This window comes from Phyllopteryx taeniolatus, chromosome 2 (assembly GCF_024500385.1).
Source record: "Phyllopteryx taeniolatus isolate TA_2022b chromosome 2, UOR_Ptae_1.2, whole genome shotgun sequence".
NCBI classification, from domain to species: domain Eukaryota; kingdom Metazoa; phylum Chordata; class Actinopteri; order Syngnathiformes; family Syngnathidae; genus Phyllopteryx; species Phyllopteryx taeniolatus.
Window position 1 is genome coordinate 12,255,342 of NC_084503.1, and position 14,662 is coordinate 12,270,003.

Genomic DNA, 14,662 nt, shown 5'->3' on the forward strand with positions numbered 1-14,662 from the left:
CTGGCCCTTGGACCTTGAGTTTATTACCACATATTAGATACTTCATGTTGTGGCCGGTGAATGTTCCTCTTTGCTCTTGTCAGCCATTTTGTGAGCATGCTCCAAATGGAAACTGGAAAAATTTTCCACCACCGGAGGAGTATCTCCACTTGCTGCTCTGCACATCAGACCACAGTGTTGCTCATTTGTTTACTTCCTGATTATGCTTCAGGCCACTGTTTTTCTCCTCCAATGTCCAGTTTAAATGAAAAATCCCAATTTTAAATATTTTAGCAAAAGATTATGAACACAAAAACATTTATTCAACAATATCAGTAAGTGCTTCTCCACTTGACAGCAAGTTGCCATTAGCTGTAGTGTCAGTGAGAGTGATGACTCCTGGTTTCCAAATTTTGCAGGACTGCTTCACAGTTGAAGGAGAGGATCTGAAGCACGACTTTGAGAGGCTACAGCTGGGAATGGAGATGGTGGGCTTTCTTCCTTACACACGAAAACAGTGAGTGATGGATGTGCACCCACCTACGTACACATGCACACATACGTACGCAAGCACAGTAGTTGTAACATACATCAAATTAATGTTAATAATTACTCAGATGGATCTGGTTTGCAAAAATAATAATGAAAAAAATAAGCTTTCAGTCTTCCACTAGAACCCCTCCAAAAAATAGGAAAAGCCTACTCGAACATTTGGAATTTAACATGTTTAAATGTTTTTAAATTAGTTTTTTCTGAACACAGCCACATTCCAGTTTCAAGAGAGTATGCACACTTGTGCTACCACATTTCAGTTTTTATTTTTTATTTTTTATTTTTTTAATTTCAATTCCCCGCTCTCAAAGATTTTCAGTTGAGTTGTACTGGTTATAGCTCACATTAATAGTGGAAACCGTTTTGAAATTATTTATCTTGGTCTAATGACTTGACTTTCTCTCTCGCTCTCATACAGTGCAGACGCTTTTTTGCTCGCTCTGCTTGCTTCGCTTCTGTTTACATTTTTTCTTGCTGATAAGCTTGTTTTTCTTCTAAAAAGAAATTAGAAACAGCGACTCCTGGATATTTTTAAACCTGTGGGACTGTACTTTTTTTTATAGATAGTCAGTTGTTGCTCTATTCCAATATTTTCTGATACCTTCTCACCATTAGGTGAGCGTTGCATGCTAATTAGCACAAGCCTGCTATTAGCAACAAGGCCAGCAATCAAGATGCCTCCCTTTTCCACTGAGGACTATCACGGACTGCTGCAGAGGATGTCAATCCTGGAAATGAAAATCCACCGTCGGGGAATGAAACCACTCTACCGATGTCTCAAAATGGTGAGCAGAAGTGTGCTAACAGACAGCCACTTATCTCAACATAGAGGACCGATGTGGACTGTGGAAACTGTAATGGACCATCCAGCAGTTCTCCCTGCAATTTACTGGGAGAAAAGTCTAAAGAATATGTGACGACATCTAAAAGGGAGGACAGAACACCGGCAGATTACAGAGGAATCCGGCTGGTTGCGGCCTGCTTCAACCCTGAGTGAGCGGCCATGGACGGTCACTACAGCGAAGGGCAAGAAAAAAGGACGCGAGTCAATGCAAGGCAATTACATCAAACTTACAAATAGATTTGAGCCACTTTTACAAGACCCTGGCCAAGAATGCTCATCCCCCACCACTACTGAAAGGTATGAAACTAAATCATACAAGAAAAAAATGGCACCCCAAATGTTAATAGTTGCTGATGGAGCTGTCAAGGATGTGAAACGTTTTTGCAGTGAGAAGAACACCAAAGTACTGTGTTTTACCAATGACAAAAAATTCTGGAGATCACCAATCAGCACCCAATTGTGAAATATGTCATTATACACACAGGGGCCCTGGATGTTCTCAAACAGCAATCAGAGGTACTGAAGCGAGATTTCATGGATCTCTGAACAAAAGTGCAATGTTTGGATGCTGAGGTTTTTATTAGTGGACCTCTGCCACTTATTTGGAGATGAACGTTTCTCTAGGCTCAGTCAATTAAATAAGTGGCTCAAACAAGTGTGTACAGCACTATATGTGAGTTTCATTGACAATTTCTGCATTTTTTGGGAGCGCAGACATCTTTACAAGGCAGTCTAAATAGACAAGGGGTTAAGTTATTGGCTACCAACATTTTTTACTGTGTACGTCATTCAGCGGCCCAAAAAGAAAACACTGGCCTTGTTGACACCGCTGAAGAACAAAAAGATGCAGTTGTTCCCAAACAATCGGAGGAACAGGAGATAAGGCGACACGAGGCGCAGACGGATTCATCAGGGTCATCCAAACAATCGGAGGAGCGAATGACAAATGAGATCAGCCAGCACGTTGTATCTCCCACACCCCTCCCTCCCCCATAGGAGCAAAGCCCAATGCAAAGCTCACTCTTTACTAGCCTAAATTATCTGCGAGGTGTGACAGACAGGATGAAGACGATTGTCAATATTGGCATCCAAAGTGCACCCCGCCAAGATCTTCCTCCCATCCCCCCTCGCCTGAAACCACCGTCTACTAAGATGCGAAGGGCCCCTCCTCCACCGATGAAGAACCTTATCTGCGACTCTGACTGATATCTGCGGGGTCTTTACCAGAATAAGTCAGACCCCTATGGAGAGCAGGCATTTTTGATCCCTGTAATTACAAGGGACAGAAAGTTGGTCAAAGTAATATGGTACAAAAAAAGTAGAACCACAAACTTAGTGAAGATAAAATGTGAATCTATCAAACCATTGTCTCCAGTTATCTCTGCGAAACTAGCTCTTTTCACTGGGGTCATATCAGGTCACTGGGTTATAAATCAATGTTGATTAATGACATAATTACAACCTACCTGGACTTTTTGTTACTAAATGAGAGGTGGTTAACAGAAAGTAGCTGTAATACCATTTTAAATGAGGCAACACCAACAAATTTTAATTTTATGAACAAGTGTCAAATAGGGAAAAAAGGAGATTGTATTGCTGTTATCTTTAAGTCATTATTTCAGTGTAAATAAATTATACTGGGTGATTTTAGCTCTTTTGAATATCTCTGTTTTTTAGTTAAAGGTAACCCAAAGGTTATTATTGGAGAATAGTTTGTGGAAAAACCTAATAAAATACAGATTAATACTTGGTTTTGAGCATATGGATAGCAGCAAATTGATGGTATGTATTATACATAGGTAGAAGCATTTTCCTGATTAGTTTTTTTTAATTTATTTAAAAAAAAAATTGTAATCAACTTTGGGGGTGCGCATTATACTCGAGAGTGATTATGATAGTTTTATTTTTTTCATGAAAGTAGTGGTCAAGTTGGAAAAGAGTGGTTTTGGGAGCAAAATACATTTTCACGCCTGGCTTGACCTGAGTTCAGACCTTAGCTTTACATTGACATTAGCATGTACTGGAATAGATTTTCCAAAGCTGTCTAGCTCTCCCATTGCCATGCAATTTAGATGGTATGGTATGTACTGAGTGTTATTTAAACCCCATTAAGTTTTTTTTAAATTTTTTGTTTCTTTTAGGATCTTCTCTTTGCTATCAGCCATCCTCCACCTGGGCAACATTCGCTACAAGAGAAAAACCTACAGGGATGACTCTATTGACATCTGTAACCCAGAGGTGTTACCTGTGGTCTCAGAACTCCTGCAGGTACTTCTAGAATCTAGATCATGTTGAAAAGCAAGGCACTAGGAATGTTTCCACATTTACTCTCTTAATGTCTGCTCTGGCTAATCAGCAATGATACTGACAAAGTGGAATTAACATCTGCAGAATTGCTTATCCTAACGCCAAGATGTAAACATGATGCTGAATACAATTGGAGCAAAATGGTTTTCTTCATTACTTTTCGTTGGGGATAAAATGGGATCTCATTGTAAACAGTACTGTGTGTACTGAGAGTCACATTTAGACATGCGTAATGTGTTTTGATCATTTCTTAATCTATGTAATTGATTTCGTCTGGGTCTCTCAATTGCTGTGCTGTCCAGCTGCAGTAGTAATCCTTCATTGTTCATTACCGGTAAGTCACTCTTGCTGTGACTCTCCACCCATAGTTTCTTTAATTTCCTGGGAGGTTGCTGTAGCTAATGAATACACATGGAAGCTCTGTACTGATTTTTGCTCAGTGACAAGCAACATGCCACTAATGTGATCTGAACATTAGATAATTATCATTTGTGGACCACTGGGTAATTGAGTTATTATCCAGGTTAAACATGGTTGACCATCGTTATTGCAAGTTAATTAGGGATGTACCCATCCAACCTTTTTACTTCCGATCCCACACCGATATTGCAGCCTTGAGTTTTGGCCGATAACGATATCGGTCTGATCTGATATCAGCAACATACATAATTTACTTATTTTGTAATATGGAATGTTAGAAAAGGCTTGATCAATTGATATTACTCAAATAGAGAAAAAAAAATCAGCAACAGTAGGTATGAGAAAAATTTACCCATTTATTATTAACCAATAGGTTACATAAAGTAACTGTGGTGTGCACGTTTTGGCCTCTGAGGGGCAGTGCGGTGCACGCAATAAGATACACACTTGTAGTAACAAAGAAAGTAGAAGTCACCATCGAATATTAAGATAACTCTTTTTTTCTGAGTTTAAATAATATATACCTGAGAATATTATTATATTGCCTGTTTGTTTGTATTTATACAGTGTTTGTGTCCCAATATTCAGTATTTTGAGAGTTGTATGTGCTGTGAGTTCGATGCTAATTTTCGTTAGCTCGTCAATAGTGTTATTCATTTATTCTGTTAGCATTGAGCTGGCAATTTTTGTGAACAAATATGAAGAAAAAAATGAAGTCTGTGATGTATTTGAACACTCAGTAGGTTTAATTATGTGTTTAGTTTTACAGTGAACTTCAACTGGAGTGTCAATAAACGACTTTAAGTAAGCAACATACACTCTAACTCAGGGGTGTCAAACTCATTTTATTTCGCAGCCCACATCCAACCCATTTTGATCTCAAGTGGGGCAGACGAGTATATCCATGGCCTGATAAGATATTAATAAAGACAATTAAACTTAATTAATTAATCTTTTTGGGTGCACATAATTACAAAATTTGGGATAATATTCACATTTATTGATTATTATCTTGTTGCCAATCTTGTTTCTAATCGTATGAGCAATCTCGAATGTCATTAAAAAAATTAATGCAATTTCAACAATATTAATCTGTTTTCATCCACAGTTGCAACTTAGAGATCACAGTAGATCTACAAACTGTATGTACCTTTTATAAAACAACCTTCATATTGAACAACAAAACAACAAATCTTTTTAAATGTACATACATTTTCACATCCATCTGAAAATCTTGAAAGGCTCAAATGACTCAGCACACTATACAAACTAAAGTGGGAACTTTTTAGAATGAAAGTGCAGTTATCCTCCTGCCTTGTAAAAGTATATATGCAGATTGACAGAGTGAAGCAAAAAAACGAAAACAAAATAAATGTATTTGCTATGTCTATGTAGCGGTTATGGATGAAAAAAAAATTGTGCTTAATTTAGAAGGAAACGATGAGTTGGATTCGACGGAAGGGAGGAAGGAAAAAAGGAGGAAAAGCAAGAGGCCAATGAGTTCCCAGGCAGGACATCTCTCGGGTGTCTCTGTTTGCCAGACATTCGAAGCGGTCGCGTTGCGTCCGCCTCAGTTTCCTCGGACTAAGCTCGGGCCCCCAAGCAGGGTGGCTCGGAGCGCTTGCAGGAGCCTCTGCAGCCGGGGATCATCCAATGCGTCCTCGCCACCTCGTGTGAGGTGGACGTCCTGCCTGGCCCGGTTGTCGGAGAGTTGGTCGGGGTGAGACTCAAGGAAAACTTCTCCACCAAAACTCCCAAAAGCTTCTCAACTGGTCCCTGCTCCGGTCCCTTTTATGGCCGGAGCGGGTCAAAAAGGGGGGGCTTTTCTACCACTTTCGCGAACAGGGCTGGACTGCCTTTTGACGTTATTTTTCCATTTTAGGATTATTTTGTGGTTTAAAACCAGCGGAATAAAATATTAATTATTGGATTTAAGAAAACGAGACCATTTCCTCACCCTGCATTGTTCCACGCTCATCCTCTTTCATACCTGTAATGAATGTTTCAAGTGTTGTGCGGTGTGGAGAACATTACTATTTTCCATGTGACATTTGTGGTGTGGTGTGGAACATTTCATCTGGTTCAGTTAACAACATATTCGGCGTTAGACATTCAAGTTTGCAGCAATACAGTCACTCGTGGCGTTTATGTAAAGTTCTTAACATATTAACTCCCTGTTGAGTCACAGACTGTCTTATGAACCCATGTCTGTAGTGTCGTTCCGTCGCCCGTGGGTGTCGCTGTTGCCTGTTCCAGTTCCCAAGTGGCAGTACTCAACAGGGTGGAGGGGCCTTTGTTGGTGCAATCCTTCGACTGGCTTTGATTAACTTAGCGTCCGGGGGCAAACTCGGCATCCTTGGGTCTCTGCTTTGAAGCGCCAGGCAGCCGTGATTCACTTGGCGTCGGCATGGCAAAGCAAATGTCTGTGTCTTGTTTTTGATAGTTTATGGCGTTGATTCGTTTAGAGTCTGTGTGTGACGCTGCGTCTCACTAGCAGTTATCGCCTACCTCGGCGGGGAGTGGCGGTAGTGCTAGGCTGGGGTGCCGGGTGGCATCTTTTGCGTGGCATGTCCGCTACATCTATTAAGGACACATATCCACAGTAAGTGAAAAATAGTAACTAAAATTTGCTACGTATTTAATTTTCACTCAGTAGCTTTCCATAAAAAGCAGTGAATTTATATGAGGTTGGCATTAGTCTGCAGAAACAATTAGCATCCCCCTCCCCAACTATTAGCATTGATCAAATTATCTTGTAAGTTACATCTTACTAAAGAAGTGACTTCCAGCTTTCCTTGCCAGGGGGTCGCTACCACAGCGAGTCACTCACTTGATTTGTTTGTCTGACATAACCTAACCATGTTTATCCGGGCTTTACTAAACCCATGTCCCAATTAACTTCACAAACTCATTTTTAACTGCACATATGCACATTTGCACATGAAATTACTAAACAAACACACATGATATCATACATACATTGGCAGTGCTTCACACAAAGTCTCACTCTCTTACTGCATATTGATTGGAGGCGTGCCCCGCTGTGCCAATCTTTTCTTTTTCTCTCAGCTTCGAGCATGTCACGTCACGTGACTCATAGCACTTCCGGTTCTATTGTCGTTGTGTCAAAATAAAAGCATGAGTTTCAAAATAAGAGTATATACATATAAATTAACTGAAGTTTGAGTGATGTGCGGAACACGGGCTGGATAGACCCCTAGACGGGCCGGTTCTGGCCTGCGGGCCGTAGTTTTGACACCCCTGCTCCATCTTTGTGCTACTATGTTAGCACCTTAGCAACCTGTTGTGATCACGTGGGATCTGCACGTCGTCCAGGCGCTGCTGGATAGAAATGCTGCAGCGTAGCATGGAATGGACTGCTTGTATAAGACAAAATTAAATTTAAGATTTTAGATCCAGTCCGATCAAATTTTTTTTTTTTGCTGACATCGGACTGATATCTGATCTCAAAGATCGGATCGGGACACCCCTAAAGTTAATATGAATTTGGTAATCTCCCCTGACAAACTTCCATGCCAACAGTACAGTTTGTAGGACTATACAGAGGCACACTGGTTTTAAAGATTCAGCCACTCTGCACCTAAATAAGTCTGGATACATTTAGGCATTTAATTTAATGAATGATTTAAAAACAAAAAGTCCAATGTGGTCATGGATTTATTTGTGCATATTGTGGCTTCAAGCAGACTAAACGATTGTATTTTGTCATGTCATGGCCAGGTCAAGGAGGAGATGTTGATTGAAGCTCTGACAACACGGAAGACAATTACTGTGGGCGAGAAGTTGATTGTCCCATACAAACTGGCCGAGGTGAGTAGTTTTCCAATTGTATCTCCCATAAGTAAATATTATAGTCAGCCGTGTAGTTACAGAATATACAGATGACTAGAAGCTGATTGTGGTTAAGCACTTTCTTGTGCTCAAGATGAGTGTCTTGGTGTGTAGTGTGTCCGGAGGCACATTGCTCAGCTCTTCAGGCTGACCCGGTCATGTTTACAGGACAGCTTGGACCCATTCTGGATCTCCTCCTGCACTCCTACTCCTGCTCCACCGGTCTATGGCCGTACACGAACACACACGCCCATACACACGTACATATTCAGTTTAGAGACGGAAAGGCATTTCAAGCCCCTCTACAGTTTTCATTGGAAAACAAACAAAAGTCATGGACTGCTAATGAGAGCCAGCTTTCTTTTTCCTTTTGTCCTATTCAGCTGTTAGGTCAAGCAGAAAGGAGGATCTATGTTCTCTTTATGCTGGAACAGTTTACTGTGCCACAGTGGAGTTTTTAAGATGCCAATGTGGTTCTTTGTATTCTGTTGGATTTTTATTGAAAATTTCAGGCAGACCTCATCATAAATGCTGCTCAATATCACAACAATTTGATTGCCTGTTAGATAAATTCCTATGTGTGAAAATCTCAACGAAATCAAATAAGTTATTGAATGAGTGTTCTCATTTGGTCGGAGTTATGAAGTTGTTCCAATTTGGAATGTTTTGGGTCTAACTTCTAAATAATGAAATGTTTTTGACTGTGTGTGTGTGTGTGTGTGTGTGTGTGTGTGAGAGAGAGAGCGAGAGAGTGTGAGCGAGTACAACTTTAAAATACTGTGTTCCTTGATTCATGAAAGGCATATTTGGATTGAGGTTTTCGAATTCTATCTTTCTTAGTTGATTATTTGGGAGAAAAAAGGAGCTGTTGCTTTGAGTCGCCATTCTAAAGTTTGTTTTTGTTGTAAAAACCAATACTCACCTTTGCTTTCCAGCGCAAATGTGAATTAGGTTGTTTTTCCTCGATACTTTGACATGGGGCCTTTCATTAAATAATGTTTATGAAATCTTTATCCACCCAAGTTTGTTGAAACAGAGTTTATTTACTTAGTTATATAATTATTGAACAATGCTATACATGTAGTATACATGTAAGTTAGATACACTATTGTCGTGTCATTTGGCATGCATGTGCTATTTGTTAGCACTTTAGCTGTTTTTATTCAAACCATTCTATGTAACAGTTCTTTCACTCTATTTGACTATTTATCTTCTTGCCAATGGGTACAATTATCCTTTTGCCAAGTGTAATTCCATAAAATGAAACATAAAGGAGAGGAGTAGTAAGTAAATAACAGCATATACTGTAGAGCAGCATGAATCTGTTTAAAACCCCAAGACTGTTTCAGTGGTGTCTGATAAACCAAGTCTTGTATATTACTAGACAGTATCTTACTGTATATTTGTGTATGTACTTGCAGGCGGGCACAGTGAGAGACTCCATGGCAAAGTCGTTGTACAGTGCACTGTTTGACTGGATTGTCTTCAGGATCAACCATGCTCTGCTCAACATCAAGGACCTGGATGAACCCTCCAAGGTAGGGAACTAGAGACATGCCAACCAGCATAACAGCACATGATAAATTACTGTATAGGCATAGTCGGCCCTGAAATGATTCTGCTGTGATTGGTTGGCGACCAGTAGAGAGTGTACGCTGTCTCCTGCCCAAAGTCAACCAGAATAGGCGCCAGGCTCCACTATTGAAAACAAATGGATGGGTGGAAATGAGTCTGGTTTTACAGATGATTTGATTATTTCAAATGTAAAATGATTCTAAAAAATAATTTTATGGTCTCATAGATCTTGTCCATCGGGGTGTTGGACATTTTTGGTTTTGAGGACTACGAGAACAACAGCTTTGAGCAGTTTTGCATCAACTTTGCCAATGAGCGTCTCCAGCACTACTTCAATCAGCACACCTTCAAGCTGGAACAGGTGAGTACACCATTAAGACTTGGGTCCATTCGAAAGAAATGCCTTCTTGAACACACAGATCATTTTTCACTTGAGACTGCACATCTCATGGAAATGAGTCCCAGCCCTGGAAAAATGAGTCCCTGCAACTTATCATCACAGAATACAGATACAGTAATCCTCCGCTATATCACGGTTCTTGCTTCGCCGTCCTGCTATATTACAGATTTTTATTATACGTGTTACTCTTTCATTTTTAATCTTTTACACAGTTTGTTTGTCTGTTTATTTTTGTGTTATCCATTCCTCTTGCTCGCTCACAATATATTATGTTTTGAGGCCTGCCATGATAGCAAATTTTATTGAACAATAGATTTTCCCAAAAACCTTCACGATGAACAATAGTATCATTGTTTTTTGTTTTTTTATGCCACTGATATAATAATATGAGAGCATATTCCTCCCACATCCCAAAAAAACAACAACATGCATAGTAGGTTAATTGACAATTCTAAAATGCCCGTAGGTGTGAATGTGAGTGCGAATGGTTGTTTGTTTATGTGTGCCCTGCGATTGGCTGGCAACCAGTTCAGGGTGTACCCCGCCTCCTGCCCGGAGATAGCTGGGATAGGCTCCAGCACGCCCGCGACCCTTGTGAGGAGAAGCGGCTTGGAAAATGGATGGATGGATGGATGAATGTTCACTTGACAAGAAATCAGGGTTGACAGGATCCATCCATCCATCCATTTTCTACACCGCTTATCCTCACACGAATTGTGGGCGTGCTAGAGCCTATCCCAGCTATCTTCGGGCGTGAGGTGGGGTACACCCTGAACTGGTCGGCAGCCAATCGCAGGGCACATATAAACAAACAACCATTCACATTCACACCTACGGGGAATTTAGAGTCTTTACTCTACTCTATCACTCATGTTTTTGGGATGTGGGAGGAAACCGGAGTACCCAGAGAAAACCCACACAGGCACGGGGAGAACATGCAAACTCCACACAGGCGCTAACCAGTCGCCACCGTGCCGGGTTGACAGGATTTATTACTTATTTTAAATCTGACATTTTACATACAAATTTTACCATGAATTCGATATACCTTACAATCATTAGTCTTTGTCAGGGTTATTTTAACCAACAGTCTTAACAAATGCTTTATTTTAATTTTGTGATATCAAATGTTCCGCTTCATTACTCTGTTATCCTGTGCACTTTGTATTGACTTCCAGACCACACATGGCTTTTTCAAATGGTGGAAGGAAAGATGTTGCAAAAACCTGAGTGCGACCAAACATAATTTTCTTCCTTAACAATTTATTGAGCTCTCATTAATGTTGTCGCTAAAGCGTTTGAGGCTTGAACATATTCACTTGTTGGATGAGTCAAAATAGAGAGAAATCACAGTACTGTAGTTAGTGGAAGCCAATTTAAAAGCACTGGGACTGATTGAGTACAATATCCTGTTCTCGATGAGACAGTTGTAACGAATAAGTTGACTCAGCACCTGTCTTACGCACCTACTTAACCCTCTGAACATCAAAAAATTTTGTTTTTCATGTACTGTACTTGGTGCATTAATTTTCAAGGAAATATTGCCCATTGTCGAGGGTATAGATACCTTAAGTGGATGTTTTTGTCTCAGTCCTAGTATTGTATTTTTCCAAAATGTAGCTGTCATTTTCTCACTGAGCGCTCACAACATGTGTCCACCTGCGCACTTTTGTGTGTTTGTCTCAAATGAAGTGTAGTCAGTCCCACTGATTCATTAACATCTCCATTGCCGCCAAATTGTAACTTGTGATACTGATCAACAGAATGGCCCAAGTCTAAGTCACTAAGGACTGTGTCACTATGAAACAAAAAAAATATCAAATAGAACAAAGAATTACTTGTGTGCATCACATCTCCCCCAGTTATTCACCAGATCCTCATGAAGGGATACACTATATTGCCAAAACTATTAACTAACTACACTCGAATTCATCCAAAAGTGTTAAACAGTATAGGGTTGATGTCAGGATTGTGCAGGCCAGTCAAGTTCATCCACATCAAACTCTCTTAGCCATGTCTTTATGAACATTGATTTATGCATTGATGCACACTCATATTGGAACAGGAAAGGGCCATCTCCAAACTGTTCCCACAAAGTTGGAAATGTCCAAAATATAAGCCTCCAAAAATAAATATGAGCTCCAGTGAAAGGAGCTCTGAATGCTTCAGCATACCAAGAGATTTTGGACAGTTAAACAGTTTGGGGATTACCCCTTGCTGTTCCAACATGTCTGTGCACCAGTGCACAAAGCAAGGTCCATAAAGACATGGATGATAGAATTTGGTATGGATTAACTTGACTGGCCTGCACAAAATCCTGCCCTCAACCCAATAGAACACCTTTGGGTTGATTTCGAGTGCAGAATAAGCCAGGCCTTCTCGTCCCACATCAGTGTGTGACCTCACAAATATGCTCTTGGAAGAATGGATCAAAATTCCCATAAAATCACTCCTAAACCTTTTTGAACACCTTCCCACAAGAGTTGAAGCTGTTATAGCTGGAAAGGGTAGACCAACATCATATTAAACCCGACATGACATGAATTTGCAATAAACTTTAATTCAATTAAAATTATATTCAAAATATATTTTTATCTGATTATTCAATTAATAGATGGAATAAAAGGTGGAATTGTTAATTAATTCATATTATTAATTAATATTATTATGACCACACTTTTCACCGGAGCTTGTCACACTCACGCAGACAAGCTGACATCACATGCCACATCAAATGCCACCCCACCAGGCCCCGCCTCTTAAAGGGACAGGCATGTAAAACGACACTACAATATGTACAGTATCTGTTTAAAAAGGGTGTTAATAAGTTTTGGGTTTAAATGTTTAAATTGTGTGTGGCAGGGTAAAGCTATACAAAATATATTTTTATAAAATAAAAATTGCGTTTGGCTGCTGACACGTTCAGGGTGTACTCCGCCTCTCCCCCAAAGGTAGCTGGGATAGGCTCCAGCATGCCCGCGACCTTAGTGAGGATAAGCAGTACGAAAAATGGATGGATTAAAAAAATAATAATAATAGTTTTTTTCTAGTAAGAGGTACCGCGAAAGTATTTTAGTGAGAGAGAGCTAGAGAAGCAGAGACTGCAGGGATTTTCATTAAACATCCCCTAGATTAAGTTTTTATTGACTAAAGCTCTTTCCCATGGACACAGGAAAAATAACATAGACAGGGAAGCAATATTTGAAAGCAAAATTGCCTGAGGTTCCCTCAGTTTTGTGTAAGAATAGTTTTGTTGAGTGCTGAGTGTATTGTTTGTGTTCCCTGTAGGAGGAGTACAGGGCAGAGGGCATCAACTGGAGAACTATCGACTACATTGACAATACAGGCTGCATCAGTCTCACCAGTAAGAAGCCGACAGCTTTGTTCCACCTGCTGGATGAAGAGTGCAAGTGAGTCTGCTGTTTGGTTATTTGAAAAATATTTGGGTTTTTCTGTTAGGAAATACAAATGTCATCAAACGCATGACTAGGAAAAGAAGAGCTATAGAACTATGTTGCACTCCCAGTATTTGAGTTTAAAAATAAATAAATAATTCATTTGTATTGAATAAATTGCCTCACACCTCATCAACATTAATCTTCTTCTTACCAAGAATTTTGGGACAATTGTATGCTTCCAACTCTGCAGAAACAGTTTGGGGGAGGCCCTTTCCTTTCCAGCATGACTGTTCCCCTGTATTTGTCAAGAAAGGTTCAAAAGCCCTGACCTTAACTCTATCAGTCATCTTTGAAGTGAATTAGAAGAGAAGAATCAGAAAGTCTGGCCCATTTGTCAAAGATCAGTGGCATTTGTATGATTACATTGTATCATCCTCATTTTTTTCTGCTGTACTGTATTGCGACCCACCATTTAGACACTGACGTTCCTCCAGCTTTGAAAGGCTGCAACGCATCGGGTCCGCGTTGTTTTGATTGAGCTCAGATTTCAAAACCCCTGGTGTCTCATTCCTTCCCTCTTCCTGTAATCTGTTGATTTTCCGCAGCAGTTCTGGCTCTTGATAAGAGGGAGCAAGAGACCATATGAGCTCCAGTTGACTTAAAATGACTACAGTGTCAGAAGATAGGATGTCTAACTGGTTAAAGATCAAATCGTTTTAAATCATCTGAAAAATAGTGTTTGGAGGTAGCAGTGTCTCATTGTATGGGTGGAAGATGTTATTTTATCATGTCATTTTAACATTAGATGAACATATGAGGAATGAGTTGACTGTTGTTGCCAGTTTGTTTTTCCAAGTGTCCATTTGCAACGTGGCTTTAAACACTGTTTTCTTTGCAGAGTTCCTCCCTCAAGATGTTTTCATTTAGAGTGCAGATTTCCAAAGCCATTGTTGTTCCCTTTGCCAAGATTGTTGCGTGTTAAAAACTTGTCTTTGATTTCAGCTTCCCACAAGCCACCAACCAGACGTTGTTGGATAAGTTCAAGCGGCAGCATGAGGGGAATAGGTACATCGAGTTCCCTGCTGTCATGGAGCCTGCCTTCATTATCCGACACTATGCTGGCAAGGTCAAGTATGGTGTCAAGGTTAGTATGGTGTCTCAATTTATTATTGTACTGTACATTTGTTTGAATGTTCAGTACTCTTCTCTCCAAAACATTAGGAGACGATGTTTTCCTTCACCATGTCCATTACAATCAAGGGCAGTAACCAATATTCGGGAATACTAAACAGACCACACATCCATGTTAGATGTAATAGCCTTACAGTAGATATA

The 14,662-nt window shown here is 40.1% G+C and overlaps 1 protein-coding gene across 11 annotated transcripts in view; it reads left to right on the top strand.

Moving 5' to 3' along the window:
• The window catches only part of myo9aa (myosin IXAa), a 176,904-nt gene that overhangs the window by 101,813 nt on the left and 60,429 nt on the right, over positions 1-14,662 (top strand). For all 11 annotated transcript variants that reach the window (XM_061760855.1, XM_061760846.1, XM_061760862.1 and 8 more), the window contains 7 exons: positions 399-496; positions 3,517-3,643; positions 7,844-7,933; positions 9,376-9,492; positions 9,756-9,890; positions 13,218-13,339; positions 14,330-14,471. In XM_061760855.1, coding sequence (XP_061616839.1) covers positions 399-496; positions 3,517-3,643; positions 7,844-7,933; positions 9,376-9,492; positions 9,756-9,890; positions 13,218-13,339; positions 14,330-14,471 — 831 coding nt within the window. The remainder of the gene's footprint in view (positions 1-398; positions 497-3,516; positions 3,644-7,843; positions 7,934-9,375; positions 9,493-9,755; positions 9,891-13,217; positions 13,340-14,329; positions 14,472-14,662) is intronic.